The sequence below is a fragment of the Chlorocebus sabaeus genome, chromosome 24, assembly GCF_047675955.1.
Source record: "Chlorocebus sabaeus isolate Y175 chromosome 24, mChlSab1.0.hap1, whole genome shotgun sequence".
NCBI classification, from domain to species: Eukaryota; Metazoa; Chordata; class Mammalia; order Primates; family Cercopithecidae; genus Chlorocebus; species Chlorocebus sabaeus.
The window spans coordinates 79,058,246-79,075,415 of NC_132927.1; the positions used below are offsets into that span (position 1 = coordinate 79,058,246).

Genomic DNA, 17,170 nt, shown 5'->3' on the forward strand with positions numbered 1-17,170 from the left:
CATTGAGTCAGTATTCTGATGTTTCCCTTGGGACTCAGCAGAAGGTGCTCGCTTTCCTAGGTAGAAATAAAATAAAGAGTTGAAGATGGTTGACATTTGATTGAAATGTGGAAGCATGAGTAGGAGTTTGCTGGCTGGACCAAGGGGCATAAGTGCACCCTAAACAGAGGAAATGATAGCATTTCCTTTTTTTTTTTGATGGAGTCTCGCTCTGTTGCCCAGGCTGGAGTGCGGTGGCGCGATCTTGGCTCACTGCAACCTCTGCCTCCTGAGTTCAAGCAGTTCTTCTGCCTCAGCCTCCCGAGTAGCTGGGATTACATGCGCATGCCACCACACCCGGCTAATTTTGCATTTTTAGTAGAGGCAGGGTTTCACCAGGCTGATCTTGAACTCCTGACCTCAAGTGATCCGCCTGCCTCAGCCTCCCAAAGTGTTGAAATTACCGCGCCCAGCCAGCATTTTCATTTTTAAAGGTGTGAAGATGTGCAAAGGAAATCCAGTGCTTAATTTTGGAGATTTGCCTGACTCTGACAAGTGTTGTCCCTGGGGCATAGAGAAATGAAACTGGAAAAGCAGGCCAGTGTCTTAAAGGTTTGGAGGATCCCTTGAAGGTTTTTTAGCTAGAAGTGATATGATTTACACTGAAAAGCTCTTGACAGTCCTGTGGTTTAGAGAAGAGTAGAGAAGAGGTTTATTGGTGGTAGTAAGCTGTTGATACAATTCCAAGTCAGAGAAGTTGATTGCCTAACCAGGTCAGTGCTGTTAAAAGGAGGCATGATGAAAATTCAGGAAGTCAAGTCAGGAGCATCTCAACTTGCCCCAAAGAGATGGAGACCATAGGGTTGTGGGCTTAGTGACTGGTTCAGGCAGCCTTTAACATGTCTTTAAAGACTATTAAATGCCGTTAAGTATAGTCGCACTGTTCCATCATTTACTCCACATGTTTCCGTTGAACCCCTATGAGGCAGTCTGTTGCTGTGATACAATATCATCTCTCCTCAGTCCCCGTTGTGATATTGTGCAGCTACCCTTTGCATGGATTCTATACCCCATGTCTGCACATCCTCTTTACTCCATTCCACGCTGCCCACCTTTGGAGACTCCATCCTCATTCTGATTGGTCTGCACCCTAAATGCCCACCTTGCTCAGCCCTACCCACCGGCTTTAGGATACCACCTCTTGCCTTCACACGGACACCACTTCGTTGTGCATTGTACTTTTGACAGTCCCCTCTTGTCTCTGTGCTTACATGTAGACCTACTTCAAGTTTGGACTTCGTTCATCTAGAGAAGCAGCTGAACGTTAACAAAGTGAGCATATTAGAGTTTAAAATATATGTGGAGGCCGGGCGCGGTGGCTCAAGCCTGTAATTCCAGCACTTTGGGAGGCCGAGACGGGCGGATCGCGAGGTCAGGAGATCGGGACCATCCTGGCTAACACGGTGAAACCCCGTCTCTACTAAAAAATACAGAAAACTAGCCGGGCGTGGTGGCGGCGCCTGTAGTCCCAGCTACTCGAGAGGCTGAGGCAGGAGAATGGCGAGAACCCAGGAGGCGGAGCTTGCAGTGAGCTGAGATCCGGCCACTGCACTCCAGCCTGGGTGACAGAGCGAGACTCTGTCCCCCAAAAAAAAAATATGTATATATATGTGGAGTTTAGGCCAGATTGTAGGCCCATTCTGGTTCCTTTTACTGACTTATGAAACACAAAAAGTTTACCCAGGCACGTGTGGTCAAATATAATGCAAAACTGTGGCCCAAGAGTCTTAATAAAAAGGATAGATTAATCTGAGGATTTTTTGTTGTTGTTTGATTATTATTATTATTGTTATTATTATTATTTAAGGTAGGGCTTGAAAAGAAGGGGAGTGGAACTAGAGGGGAAACTCAATTATAGCCTTGTCTGTTGTTTATAGTTTGCTTTTTAAAAAATAAATAATCAACTAAATTGCTCATGCTGAATGATGTTGATAGTTCCCTGAAGGAGCAGATTTCTCAGATGGGCTGCTGTTGCCTTGGGTGTAGAATTCAGCAAGGTAGGCCGGGCGCGGTGGCTCAAGCCTGTAATCCCAGCACTTTGGGAGGCCGAGACGGGCGGATCACGAGGTCAGGAGATCGAGACCATCCTGGCTAACACGGTGAAACCCCGTCTATACTAAAAAATGCAAAAAACTAGCTGGGCGAGGTGGCGGGTGCCTGTAGTCCCAGCTACTCGAGAGGCTGAGGCAGGAGAATGGCGTGAACCCGGGAGGCGGAGCTTGCAGTGAGCTGAGATCCGGCCACTGCACCCCAGCCTGGGTGGCAGAGCGAGACTCCGTCTCAAAAAAAAAAAAAAAAAAAAAAAGAATTTAGCAAGGTAATTTTTGGTTATTGGATATCCATAGAAACAGATGGTCTTGCTCGTTTATGCATTATGCATTTTATAAGTTATATATAGTGAGTGTGCAGTTATTTAAGTGTTTGGATTTTGGGTTTTTTATTTTATAAAAATGAGGAAAAACTGGTCCAGTGGTAAGAATCATGGGTCTCAGTGTTAAAATAGACAAAAATGGAGATCATCAGCTGTGCCAAAAACAAGCTGGCTGATTTTTCTGAGATAGAGTCTCGCACTGATGCCTGGGCTGGAGTGCAGTGGCATGGTCTCAGCTCACTGTAACCTCTGCTTTGCAGGTTCAAGCGATTCTCCTGCCTCAGCCTCCCTAGTAGCTGGGATTATGGGTACCTGCCACCATGCCCAGCTAATTTTTTGTATTTTTAGTAGAGAGAGTGTTTCACCATGTTGGCCAGGTTGGTCTCGAACTCCTGACCTTGTGATTCGCCCGTCTTGGCCTCCCAAATTGCTGGGATTACAGGCGTGAGCCACTGTGCCTGGCCTGATTTTTTTTTTTTAAAGCTAGCTATTAACTCTAAAGAAAAGAATTGCATGTAACATGGTAGAGGTGGGTAATTTAAAGTTGTGTCAAAAGACAAGTTTAAATTAGGGAATTAAATATAAGTTTTAGCTTTCTTGGAATAAGAGCTGTACCTATGACATACACAAAATTCATTTCTCCGTTAGGATGTTTGACTTACTGTATTGTGTATGAAAGTTTCAAGTAATATGAATAATGTGCAATTATGTCATATATAATTCTAAACTTTCATGTAGATACATAGTAAAGGTCAGGTGTCTCTATTCAAAACATCCCAATAGCTTTTCAATTCATTGTAAGTTAAAGTCAAAAGAACCTGCTGACATAGCCTGGGCAGCATGGCAAAACTCCATCTTTACAAAATAACTAACTAGGCATGATGGCGCATGCCTGTAGTGTCAGCCTCTTGGGAGGCTGAGGTGGGAGGATCACTTGAGCCCGGGAGGTCCAGGCTGCAGTGAGCTGTGATTGTGCCACTGCACTCCAGCCTGAGCGACAGCAGGACACTGTCTTAAAAAAAAGAAAAAAGAAAATAATAATAACACAAAAAAAGAACCTGGAAGTAACAAGGCCCTACACAGTCTGACCCCACTTCTACCCTCTTGAACTCACCCAAAATATCCTCCTTAGGGTCTTCTCTGTTCTCTTCTTCTAGAGTACTCTTCTCCTAGATGTCTACATGGCTCACCCCCTCAGTTCATTCTGGTTATTGCCTAAGTGTCACTATATCAGAGAAGCCTTCTTTCACCACACAAACCACTAACTGTCAACTCGCTTTCTTTCGTTCTACTTATCATCAGCTGACATCATATTATCTATTTTATGTCTCTCATCTCTCTCCACTGTACTGTAAAACTGAGTGGAGGAACTTGGTATGTGTGTTCAGTTCTGTCAGTCCCCTCTTGGCATGTGGTGGGTGTATGATAAATAAGTTGTCGAATGAATGAGAAGGTGGTGGGAGTGCGGGATTCCTCTGGATAGAGATTTGCAAATACAGGCTTTTCTGCCATTTGCTCTGTAACTTGGGTTGTCTGGAATCTAACGTTTCCTTCTTTGTCCCTTACCTTGTGGCTATCACTTGTTTACTCAGTAACTTGCACAACTGCTTGTGTACCAAGTGCTGACAGGTACTGGCGAAATACACAAACAATCTGACAAGTCCCTGCCCAAGTGTAGCTTACAGTCTGCGGGAAACTGCACTGGTAAATAAGTTCATTGAGCGCTGTGAAGGAGAAGTGTACTTAAACAAATATCACATATTCTCACTTACAAGTGGGAGGTAAGCATTGGGTGCACATGGCCATAAAGTTGGGACCAATCAGCAAGACACTAGGGACTACCTAGAATGGGGAGAGAGATGGGGACAGGGGCTTAAAAAGAACCTCTTAAGTACTGTACTGAGTGAGTCATGGATCGTTTGTACCCCAAACCTCAGCATCACGCTGTGTATCTTTGTAACAAACCTGCACACGTGCCCCCGATTCTAAAATACAAAGTTGACGGGAAAAAAACAAAGCAAAACTACTTATTAATTCTTTGATTTGTGTGTGAGCAGCAGTAGTGATAGGGTAAGCCTATATTGGCCTGGTTTTCAGCTTTTTAAAAATATATGACTAGAAGAGGTTGAAGCGTATGATTAAAATGAGTCTTTTGAGTGTGTGAAAAATATTTTTATCATTTTAATTTTTTCAAGTGCTCTAGAACTAGCTAAAATGGGCAAAACTTACTAGAATAAACATAACTGAATGAGCTGAATTTACATACTAGTGGAAGCCTTCTATTAAACAGTAATTTACCTTGTAATCGTATTAATATCTAATCTGTATCTTTATACAGAAAAACATTTCATTTTGTTCAGTTTTAGTTTATCCTTTCTGTTGACAGTGGACATCCATTATCAGTTCTTGACTATTACAAATATTACTGCTGGGAGCATTCTTGGACCTATTTCTTGATACCCGTCTGGAATATATATGCTTAGTTCTGAGAGATCAGTGCCAAATTATTTTCAAAGTGGTCAGACTGGTTTACACTGCTACCAGTAAAATGCAGAGTTTATTTGCTCCACATCCGCTCCAATAATTGCTGTTGTTGGACTTGTACATGTTAGACCGATCTAGTGTGAGTATAACAGTTTCATATACCAAGGAATTTTGCTGTTTTTGTTTGGTGTGTTAATGACATTGGTGTTATGTAACAAATATGCCCACATTTTAAAAAGTGGTGTATATTAATATATGTAGGGATGAAATGAAATAATTGGGATTTACTGTAAAATTCTTCAGCACATGTAAAGCACATTTTGGGATCAGTTCACCAAATTGTTCTATGGATGCAGATTAAAGCGTTGTTTCCATGTTTAATTTACTGTCCTGTGGTTATGTAGGACAGTATACCTACCCTTAGAAAACACTTGCTGAAGGTTTAAGAGTCATAATATATGAAAGCTACTCTCAAGTAATTCAGGAAAGAGTTACACACACACACACACACACGCTTATTTTTATTATTAAAAATAGCCTCTAACTTACCCCACCGTGTGGACCTAACCACTATTAAAGTTTGCTTCTGGATCTTTTCTGTATGCTTATATGCACTCTGATTTTAAGCACAAATGGTTACATCTTCTGTGTAATGGTTTTCAACTTTAATTTTCCTGCAATTAAAAATTAAACCAAGTTTTGATCCTGAATAATATCCCATCTTGTAGCATAATTTATTCACTCACATCTCTCTCTCTCTCTCTCTCTCTCTCTTCTTCTTCCTCCTCTCTCTCTCTCTCTCTCTCTCTCTCTCTCTCTCTCTCTCTCTCCTCTCTCTCTCTCTTTCTTTTCTTTTCCTTCTTTTAAAAAAGACCAGCCGGGTGTAGTAGTGAGAAGCTTTCTCCTTTTTCTTTTTCTTTTTTCATTTTCTTTTTTTGAGACAGTCTTGCTCTGTAGCACAGGCTGGAGTGCAGTGACATGGTCTCAGCCCATTGCAACCTCCGCCTCCCAGGTTCCATTAATTCTTTTTATTTTTTTAATTTTTTTTTTTGAGACAGAGTCTCGCTCTGTCACCCAGGCTGGAGTGCAGTGGCCGGATCTCAGCTCACTGCAAGCTCTGCCTCCTGGGTGCACGCCATTCTCTTGCCTCAGCCTCCCGAGTAGCTGGGACTACAGGCACCCGCCACCTCGCCAGGCTAGTTTTCTGTATTTTTTTTTTAGTAGAGATGGGGTTTCACCGTGTTAGCCAGGCTGGTCTCGATCTCCTGACCTCGTGATCCGCCCGTCTCGGCCTCCCAAAGTGCTGGGATTACAGGCATGAGCCACCGCGCCAGGCCGGGTTCCATTAATTCTTGTACCTCAGCCTCCCAAGTAGCTGGAATTACAGGCATGTACCAGCACGCCTGGCAATTTTTGTATTTTTAGTAGAGTTGGAGTTTCACCGTGTTGGCCAAGCTGGTCTTGAATTTCTGACCTCAAGTGATCGACCTACCTCAGCCTCCCAAAGTGTTGCGATTACAGGCGTAAGCTTCTGCTCCTGGCCCACATCTCATACTTGAACATTTAGATTTTCTTCTTTTTTCCTACTATAAATAACACAAGTACACAGGAATTTATAATGTCCTCTCCCTGGTAGAAAAGAAAGCCCTCCTTGATTCTGCAGATCAGGTTCCTCAATTATGTGCATTCATAGTTCTTTTTCGCGGGCACTTATAACAATTGGAATTCATTATTTGTATGACTGTTTCTCTCTCCCCAGTCAGACATGCGAGTTCCATAAGGGCAGAGATTGTCTATTTTAATCACAGCTATCAAAGCAGCACCAGGCACACAGTAGGCCTGAAATATTTGTTAAATCAGTGGAGAGTAATTTCAACATAAACAATGTATTTTATAAAAGATAACTTTGCTGCGACCTACATTGAAAGCTCTTAAATATCTTGTTTATATAGCAGTGCTTGTTGAAGGCTACTCTATTGGATGAAGAATAGAAAACCCTCCACATTGCAAATGGTAGGACTTAACAGTGGGAGAGCCTGCCCCTCCCAACTCCCTCTCACAGGCCAGGAGAGCCCACCTTCTCATACTCTATCTCATAATGGGGTTTAGCTTCTTTTTCAGAGCTAAAGAACCCACCGAGCCTTCCTGTAACACAGACTCTCTTTCATCTTTAATGAACAGAATTAAGATTATTGATGCCAGAGAAAGAAAGTTGGGGAAAAGTCCTCGTGGGTCCCCTTCTTTGTTTGGAGCAATTTGATGCAGGTAGCTTGTATTTCTGTTAATCTGCTTCCTGTTTCATCTTTTATCTTTTATCCATCACCTTAAGCATTTATGTTTTCTTGTTTTTTGTTTAAAGCTTAAGAAATGGAGGCTCACTATATTGCCCGAGCTGATCTCAAACTCCTGGGCTCAAGTAATCCTCCCATCTTGGCTTATCAGAGTGCTGGGATTATAGGGTATAGGCATGAGCCACTGCATCTGGCCAGTCTTTCGTTTTTTATGAGGGTAGCTGGAGCACATTTAATTTTCTAAGGTTAAAAACTTACTTTTGCTTCACTTAAGGAAACCACGTGGGAGGTCTTGAAAAGTGCACTTTTCATTTTCATTGCTGCCCTACCAGCAACTACCGGTGACTCTGCCAAAACAAGCTTCAGACAAGTCACTTCTCTGGGAGTTGGCGTTGGGGACTGACTTATTCTGTAAAGTGGGATTTTAACAAACTCCCACTAAGAAATACCTTTTTTTTTTTTTTTTTTTTTGAGACGGAGTCTCGCTCTGTCGCCCAGGCTGGAGTGCAGTGGCACAGTCTCAGCTCACGGCAAGCTCCGCCTCCCGGATTCACGCTATTCTCCTGCCTCAGCCTCCCTAGTGACTGGGACTACAGGCGCCCGCCACCACGCCCGGCTAATTTTTTTAAAAAAATTTTTTATTTTTATTTTTAGTAGAGATGGGGTTTCACTGTGTTAGCCAGGATGGTCTCGATCTCCTGACTTCATGATCTGCCTGCCTCGGCCTCCCAAAGTGCTGGGATTACAGGGGTGAGCCATCGCAACTGGCCAAAAAATAGCATTTTTATAAAGAAAGTACATTTTGTTACCTACTTGGAAGGACTGATTGATGAAATCCTCAGGCAGAATCTCTGGCTTGACTTTTTGTGCTGTTTCCACCCCAGAGAGGGAGCATTCAGATGTTTACTGTAGTAATGTCTGTGCCCACCAGGTGGCACAGTTGCTTTACTTAAATTATTTAAACTCTGATTCTCAGCGAGTTGTAATAACTCATTTCTTATTTTAATAATAAAAGATGCCACAGTATTTGTTACTATATTTTTAAAGAGAATTTTGGCATGTGCAGTTGAGTGATGAGAGAGAAATTGATGTAATGTTTCCTCTGTGGTACCTAATGCTACAGCAAGTGTTTCAAAAATATTTTTTTAAAAAAGCTCTGAGAAGGCTGTAAGCCTTGCCATCAGCCCACTGTATGGTGCCAGCCTATTGCTCTGCATGGAATATGCAAGATCACACGGTGTTCTGAATATCTGCAGTATCTAGCGGGTGGGAAGGGTGAGTTAAGGTTACTGTGGCAATTTTCATCTGCATTCCTCCCTTCTTCTGCACTTGAGACTTACTGAGGGTACTAGGTATTAGTCCATTTAATTAAAATGAAAATAGAAACAAGTAAAGTTTAGCATCCATCTGTTTTTTACCCCTGCTTTCCATCACTTCATCAACCACAGTTCTGTTAACTTCATTCAAGCTAGATACAGTATGTTGATTACCCTTGGTTCCCTGTACCAAGGAGGCTGTTCTAATCTGAAGAGCTCTTCTGCCTCTGTCTTCTGTCCTTAAGAGATAGAACTGTGTTGGCTGGTCCGAAGGTAGTGAGTTATCTCAACTGATTGTTCACAATTGCAGATGGAACTCCTTGTTCTACTCTTTTCCTGCTTCTCACTGCTGCACCCGGCTGGTCTTTTTTAAAAGAAGGGAGGGAGGGAAGGAGGGAAGGATTGTGCACAGAGGTTTTTGTTTGTTTGTTTTGTTTGGAGATGGGAGTCTTGCTCCGTTGCGCAGACTGGAGTGCAGTGGTGCGATCTTGGCTCACTGCAACCTCTGCCTCCCTGGTTCAAGTAATTCTCCTGTCTCAGCCTCCCAAGCAGCTGAGATTACAGGCACGAGCCACCATGCCCAGCTAATTTTTTTTTTTTTTTTTTAGTAGAGATGGGGTTTCACTGTGTTGGCCAGGCTGGTCTCAAACTCCTGACCTTGTGATCTGCCCACCTCAGCCTCCCAAAGTGCTGGGATTACAGGTGTGAGCCCCTGCGCCCAGCCGTGCATAGAGGTCATAAACCTTATACCTTACTATCAGAGAAGATTTAAAAAAATCATTGTAAAGACCTTAAAACAATGGCTCATACATAATACATTCTCAGATGTTAGCTGTTGTTTCTGCTTATCAGAATAGCTGCTGAACCTTTAGGAAGTGCTCCTTCATTGGCCATGATCATCATCTGCTGATTACTTGGCATTCCCATACTGTCCTACATTTGTGTTATTTCTGTATTTGTTCTCTTCTGTTACCTGTGTGTTGTCTCAAGCTACTGTGGGAAATCGGTTCATTTTTGCTTTTTATTTTGGCTTGCTATTTAATACAGTGCTTTGTACATAGTAAGTTTAATTCAGTAAATGCTTGATTAGGCTTTTGGAATTTTGTAAACTTTCTTGAAGAATGAGGATTTCACATTCTGTCTTTAACTGATATTATGAGGAAGCCCATAACTCATTCATCTGTGCTCTCCATAATGGTTATAACAGTGGATGGATTCTTTTGCTTCTGACCGACAGATTGGAATGTCAGCCAAGTTGCACAAGGTAGGCCCACTTTGCGCACCCTGTCAACATTGGGGAAGGGTGATGGGTGCAGATGCCCGGGCCAGTGGAAATGTGCTGGCATTTTCTTAAGCAGCATGGATTTTGCTCATTGTTCTGATCAGCGTTTACTTCATGAGTTCCTGCCCTCAGTGGCTCCTCACTTCCAGATTGATGAATTTTTAATCAATAAGGGGCAGAATTAAGATTGTTGTTGCCAGAGTTGGAAAAATCCCCATGGATCCCTGTTTTCCTTGTTTAAGAGCAGTTTTTTGTAGGTAGTTTGTGTTTCTCCTGCTCCTCTTCCTTCCTGTTTCATCTTCTATCCACTGACTTTTAAGCATCTGCTTATCTTTTGTTTTTTTATGAGGGTAGCTGGGAACACATTTTATTTTCTTGAAATAAGAAAAGCTTATTTTTGCTTCACTTAAGGTTGAAAGCTTTTTTTTGCTTCACTTAAGGAAACCACGTGGGAGGTTTTGAAAAGTGCACTTTTCGTTTTCATTGCTGTCCTACCAGCAGCTACGGGTATAACTCTGTAAAGGAACAGGGTAGGTGGTGGGAAGGGAATAGCCTCAGAGATTCTGAAAAGTATGGGAGACATCCATGTACCTTGATTAAAGAAAACAAAAGCTGAGCATTATGTAGAGCAGGAATACAGTAAGAGACAAGGTCTGTCAACAGCATTGCTTGTGCAGATGGCTATATTCTGAGTAAATTCTAGTCCAGAACATTCTGTGAGGAAAGGAGGGAGGAGGAGTACCTACTGTGGTGGTGTTTTCTCAGTTAGGTGATAACCTGGCTTTATTGGTGAGAACTAATTCTTGGGAAGGTCAGGGCGTTGCTAAAGATAACATAGTCATACAGTGCTGACTGTGTGCCATGCACTGCTAGACCAACTCATTTTATTTTGAGACAGAGCCAGGATTTGACCTGGGTCTTTCTTACCCTGTATATAACCTGTGCTGCCTTTTATCTTGTGGGACAGGAAACCTCAAATGTTGACATTGTACATATTACAGCACCCCAGGCATTCATTCAGCAAATGTCTGTCTAATTTTTATTGGACATTGGGAACAATGAAAAGAATGAAAAGTGTTTATTTGCTAGTAAGTATTAGATGGTAATTCCTTTTACAGATTAGTTTCATTTCATCACAGCCTTCCAAGCACCTAGTAGACACACCATGTGTCTTCATTTAAGTAGTTATAGTAGCGTGCTTTCTTCCTTTACTTTAGATTTGAGTCATCAGGGTGATCTCCAAGAAAATCTTTTTTTTTTTTTTTTTTTTTTTTTCTTACGACAGGGTCTCGCTCTGTTGCCCAGGCTGGACTGCAGTGGCACGATCTCGGCTCATTGCAACCTCTGCCTCCGGGATTCAAGCGATTGTCCTACCTCAGCCTTCCAAGTAGCTGGGATTACAGGCGCCCGCCACCACGCCCAGCTAATTTTTGTGTTTTTAGTAGAGATGGAGTTTCACCATATTGGCCGGGCTGGTCTTGAGCCCCTGACCTCAAGTGATCCTCTTGCCTCGGCCTCCCCAAAGTGCTGGGATTACTGGCATGAGCCACTGCACCCGGTCATCCAAGAAAATCTAAAAAGTTACGTGACTTAAAGGTCACCTTAGTAAGAATACCGTATTGTTTACAGTATGGCAGATGTCCTATATAACTTCAGCTGCAGCATTCGGAATCTACTGTGCTACTGTCTTACTGTTCCTACCACCAGCTGATTCTTAAGTTAAAAAACAAAAGAGGAGATGAAAATGGAGTAGCATTCAACAAATACTTGTGTGTGTCTTATAATTTGTAGCTAAATCTAGTTGCAGGCAGTGGGCACAGGCTTTACAGGCCTTGTTACTGATGTAGCAGGAGGGACTCTGAGGAGATAACATCTGCCCAAGAACCACGGGCAGGACTAACCCCTGTGCTGGGCTACTCCAGGGACTCCTGCATCACTTGTTCAGCCTGTGCCTGTGTTTGTGCAAAGATGATGTCACTGGTGATCATACATACATTCCTTACTCAGTTAAGGTAGATAATAGTGTGCTCTCAGACTTGAGATTTTACAGCAGAAGCTTAAGGTTCATTTGTTGTTCATTTACCAAGTATTTATTAAAGGAAGGAGCCCTTCGAGCCAGTTTTAAACAAGCAGACCCCCAGAGTTGACCCTCAATTTACCGCAGATTGTTTTCGCCTTCTGTCCTTACATATTCCTGAGTGCATCTCATGACCTGGTTTTTAATCAGCTGGCCTGCCGTCTGTTTCTAGGTCTGGTATGCTGCCATTTGCATCTCATCTCCTCCAGTATGAACCCCCACATTACCTGTGTCTCTCTGCAGGGTTCTGGCCAGGTATACAGAACCACCTGTTCAAGCAGCCTCATCTGACGCTTTTTAGAACCTTAGAGCACTTTTATTTGGCATAATCTACTGTATTGTAAAGTAAAAAGCAAGGGACACACTTTGGAGTAATTCCCTGCCCTGCTTTTTTTTTTTTTTTTTTTTTTTTTTTTTTTTTTGAGATGAAGTCTTGCTCTGTCACCAAGGCTGGAGTGGCACGATCTTGGCTCACTGCAACCTCAGCCTTCCAAGTAGCTGGGACTACAGGCATGCGCCACCATGCCCAGCTAATTTTTGTATGTTTAGTAGAGATGAGGTTTTACCATGTTGGCCAGGGTGGTCTTGATCTCTTGACCTCCCAATCCACCCGCTCCAGCCTCCTGAAGTGTTGGGATTACAGGTGTGAGCCACCGCGCCTGGTCTTTGCCCTGCTTTTTAAAATCACCAGTTAGAGTTTTGTGACGAACTATGGTCATTTCATTTGTCATCTGCTGACTTTCAAGTAAGTTGAAATTTTACTGTAATCTGAGTGAGGTAACCAGTTTGTAACTATTTTAAATATTAAAACAAATGGAAAATTAGTGGTTTTATATTAGAATTAATATTGAGCTGCAGTATATAATTAGTTGCTGTTTGAATTAGATAGACTTTTTCTTTTGTCAATGGAATATTTTCTCCCAATTTTTAGAATACATGCTTCTATAAGAGTTGGAATTCTTTTTCAAAATTGATTTCTGTTTCCTAAATTGGTTGACAGTTCTCCCAGAGCTGGGAGCATGCTTTTGGTATAATCGCATAGCAAACGGAGATGGAGAAGCTCAGACTTGTTAGGACTCCTCTGTTTACTCTTTGTGTCATAGTGGGAAAGTGGATCACTCTGAGCCTGTCTTCTGTAAGTTTGGCCATTGTACCTAGAGAGTAAGATTTAGGAGCCAAGAGGGAATAGGGACTAGTCAGGATTTTACTGCCTACCTTCATACAGTTCTATACTACTTGATTTTTTTTTTTTAGCTTGTGTTATTATTTTTTTAATTCATAAAGGAAAATCGTGCATGAACATATGGCAGTGCTATTGACTAGTGCATTATTTTTTCTTGTACATTTGGGAAGAAAGATTAGAATATCCTCAGGGAGGAAATTGATTCATCTTTGGGGGTGGCAGCTTCTTCTGGAGGTTGAGTCAATTTGTTTTCCTTGGTATTTTCCATGGTACTTGAAAGCTAACCACCTTGTATTGGAGGAGTACATATTTGAAAGCAAATACCAAGCACTGGGCCATGTAATCTATCTCTTCAGAATTTTTTAAAACATAAGAATAGTTTGTTCATTATTCAACCTGAGCTGAGACTAAAAATGACCCCCAATTTCATATTTATTTTTACTGCTAAACATATTGTTTAAAGTAATACTTGTTTGTTGTAGAAAGTTTTAAGTAGAACTAAAGGTTTTGTCTTTCTTTTCCTTTTTTCTTTTTTTGAGACGGAGTCTTGCTCTGTCGCCATGCTGGAGTGCAGTGGTGCAATCTCGGCTCACTACAACCTCTGCCTCCCGGGTTCAAGCGATTCTCCTGCCTCAGGCTCCCAAGTAGCTGGGATTACTGGTGTGTGCCACCACACCCAGCTAATTTTTGTATTTTTAGTAGAGATGGGGTTCTGCCATGTTGGTCAGGTTGCTCTTGAACGCCTGACCTCAAAGTCATCCGCCTGCCTCAGCCTCCCAAAGTACTGGGATTACAGGCGTGAGCCACCGCATCTGGCCCTGACTAATTATTTTTAAAAATTATTTGTAGAGACAGGATCTATCACTATGTTATCTAGGCTAATCTAGAACTCCGGGCCTCAAGGGATCCTCCCGCCTCAGCTTCCGAAGTGTTAGGATTACAGGCATGAGCCTTTGTTTTTCTCTTTTAAAGAAGACTCATAATCTCATCACCAGGTGATAACTGCTGTTAATATGCCAGAATATTCATTCAGAAGTTTCTCTGTGGGATGAATAACTGTATTATAATGATTCTGTTTTGTTACTGTCTGTTCTTTTAGTCTTGTACATGACAAGTGTATTAGTCTGTTTTTATGCTGTTGGTAAAGACATTCCCAAGACTGGGAAGAAAAGGAGGTTTAATGGACTTACAGTTTCACGTGGCTGGGAAGGCCTTACAGTCGTGGTGGAAGGTGAGGAGGAGCAAGTCATGTTTTACATGGATGGCAGCAGGCAAAAAGAGAGAGCTTGTGCAGGGAAACTCCCCTTTTTAAAACCATCAGATCTTGTGAGACTTACTATCAGGAGAATAGCACAGGAAAGACCATCCTATTGGGTCCCTCCCACAACACTTGGGAATTGTGGGAGATACAAATCAAGATGAGATTTGGGTAGGGACACAGCCAAACCGTATTAGCAGGCCTGAAATATACACGTGTATCAATTCTAGTGGACCATAGGGTGTACTCTGTCCTTCAGTTTGTTTACTGGCGTCTCATCTTGTTTTTCAGTGGACGAATACATTGCCATTGCCAAAGAAAAGCATGGGTACAACATGGAACAGGTAATATCATGGTTTTCTTTCTTTTGCTGTTAAAAATGAGTATTTATAACTAAATAATTTTATTTTTTTCTTCTCTGTATTGAGTAGCAGTGTTTCCTCATTAGCAATTTTTTGGTAATTACTAGTAGTGTTACACAAACTCTGTTCTTCTTTTTCTTGTTCAAGATGAATATTAGAGGACGCTTTGACTTGAAAGGCACATCTGTGGCCGGGCGCGGTGGCTCAAGCCTGTAATCCCAGCACTTTGGGAGGCCGAGACGGGCGGATCACGAGGTCAGGAGATCGAGACCATCCTGGCTAACACCGTGAAACCCCGTCTCTACTAAAAAAATACAAAAAATTAGGCGGGCGCCTGTAGTCCCAGCTACTCGGGAGGCTGAGGCAGCGTAAACCCGGGAGGCGGAGCTTGCAGTGAGCTGAGATCCAGCCACTACACTCCAGCCGGGGCGACAGAACGAGTCTCCGTCTCAAAAAAAAAAAAAAGGCACATCTGTGCATTTCAGCAGATCTACAGCCTTTAGGACACTGATTACTTAGTGATTACTGAGGAGCTGGATGCTTGAACATAGTGCTTTCTCATTTGAATATGTGATTTTTCATTCTTCTGGTTGTATAATGATGTTTTTTGATGCATGTTTTCACATTCTTACCTGAAGTGTTTTAATATTCACCATTTTGAATAATTATCAGGTTGTAAATGTTTGATTAAAGTCCCCCCCCTCCCCTCCCATCCCCTCCCTTCACCTCCCCTTCCTTGAGATGGAGTCTCGCTCTGGCAACCAGGCTGGAATGCAATGGCACATCTCAGCACATTGCAACCTCTGCCTCTGGGGTTCAAGTAATTCTCGTGCCTCGGCCTCCCAAGTTGCTGGGATTACAGGCACGCACCACCACGCCTGGCTAATTTTTGTATTTTTAGTAGAGAAGGGGCCTCCCAAAGTGTTGGGATTACAGGCGTGAGCCACTGCGCCTGGCCAAGATTTTCTTTTAAATGTTGTTTGGAATGTACTAATAAGAAATCCACAAGATTTATTTTTCTGCAAAAGTGTGATGATACCTTGTTTCAGCTTTAATGGTTTACTTTGAACACATCAAGTTGGATTAATGCTTTCCATGGCATTAATCTAGATCTTAAAACCTGTAAGTTACTGACATTTCTTATTTTTCTGAATGATGGAAGTTACCAAAAGTTTAGATTATGTGAAATGGTATACTTTCTTTTGGACTTGGCCTTACATTTAGTTACTCTATCCTGGTCATTGAAGCTACTTCTAATTATTCGATGATTGCAAAATATACCTGTATGAATTCTTAAGGATGGTAGTCTTGATCATTTCTCCTTTAAAAATGATCATTAGTGTCCGGGCGCGGTGGCTCACGCCTGTAATTCCAGCACTTTGGGAGGCTGAGGCGGGTGGATCGCGAGGTCAGGAGATCAAGAACACCCTGGCTAACACGGTGAAACCCCATCTCTACTAAAAATACAGAAAAAAAATTAGCCGGGCGTGGTGGCGGGCGCCTGTAGTCCCAGCTACTCCGGAGGAGTAGGAGAATGGCGTGAAACTGGGAGGCGAAGCTTGCAGTGAGTCGAGATGGTGCCACTGCACTCCAGCCTGGGCGACAGAGCGAGACTCCATCTCAAAAAATAAATAAATAAAAATAAAAAATAAAAAAAGAGCATTAGCATGAAAATTCCCTATATTATAATTCCAGTGTAAAAATTACCATTAGCAAAGTATTGCTAGATTATCTCATTTTACCTCTTTTGTTGCTTGTTCTATTTCTTTTTTTTTTTTTTTTGAGACGGAGTCTTGCTCTGTCGCCCAGGCTGGAGTGCAGTGGCCGCATCTCAGCTCACTGCAAGCTCCGCCTCCCAGGTTCACGCCATTCTCCTGCCTCAGCCTCCCGAGTAGCTGGGACTACAGGCGCCCGCCACCGTGCCCGGCTAGTTTTTTTTTTTTGTATTTTTAGTAGAGACGGGGTTTCACCATGTTAGCCAGGATGGTCTTGATCTCCTGACCTCGTGATCCGCCCGTCTCGGCCTCCCAAAGTGCTGGGATTACAGGCTTGAGCCACCGCGCCCGGCCTGCTTGTTCTATTTCTACCATTTTTCTAAGCTGAGACCTTTATATATCATATATATAACATATATATATAATTTTTAAAAGAATAACACAACAATTGTGCTTTCATAAATTACTTTCTTTGTTTATATATTGAGGCAGTAAAGTGTGGTACTTGAAGAGCACGGATCCTAGAACCATGCTGGTTCTGTGACCAGTGGCAAGGAAAGTCAGTGCCTCAGAGAAGACCTTCAGTGTATACTCAGGCTGATCCTCAGCATGGAGGCGAGCCTACAACTAAAAGAAAGCAAAGCCTTAGGAAGAACGTAGCAAGCCCTGAGGAAGAGTGTGATTATGAGTTACTAGATTATTAGATGTCTAGGTTCTAACAGAAAAATCACAGAGCATACAAAGAAATGGTAAATTATGCCCATTCGGTAGAAAAAAATTAATCAACAGAAA

General features: G+C 42.4%; 1 protein-coding gene across 1 annotated transcript in view; it reads left to right on the forward strand.

Annotated features, from left to right (window-relative positions):
- RCOR1 (REST corepressor 1) overlaps positions 1-17,170 on the forward strand; it is a 133,131-nt gene that overhangs the window by 85,705 nt on the left and 30,256 nt on the right. Inside the window, exon 4 of the mRNA XM_007987912.3 lies at positions 14,593-14,645. Within this exon, the coding sequence (XP_007986103.3) occupies positions 14,593-14,645 (53 nt within the window). The remainder of the gene's footprint in view (positions 1-14,592; positions 14,646-17,170) is intronic.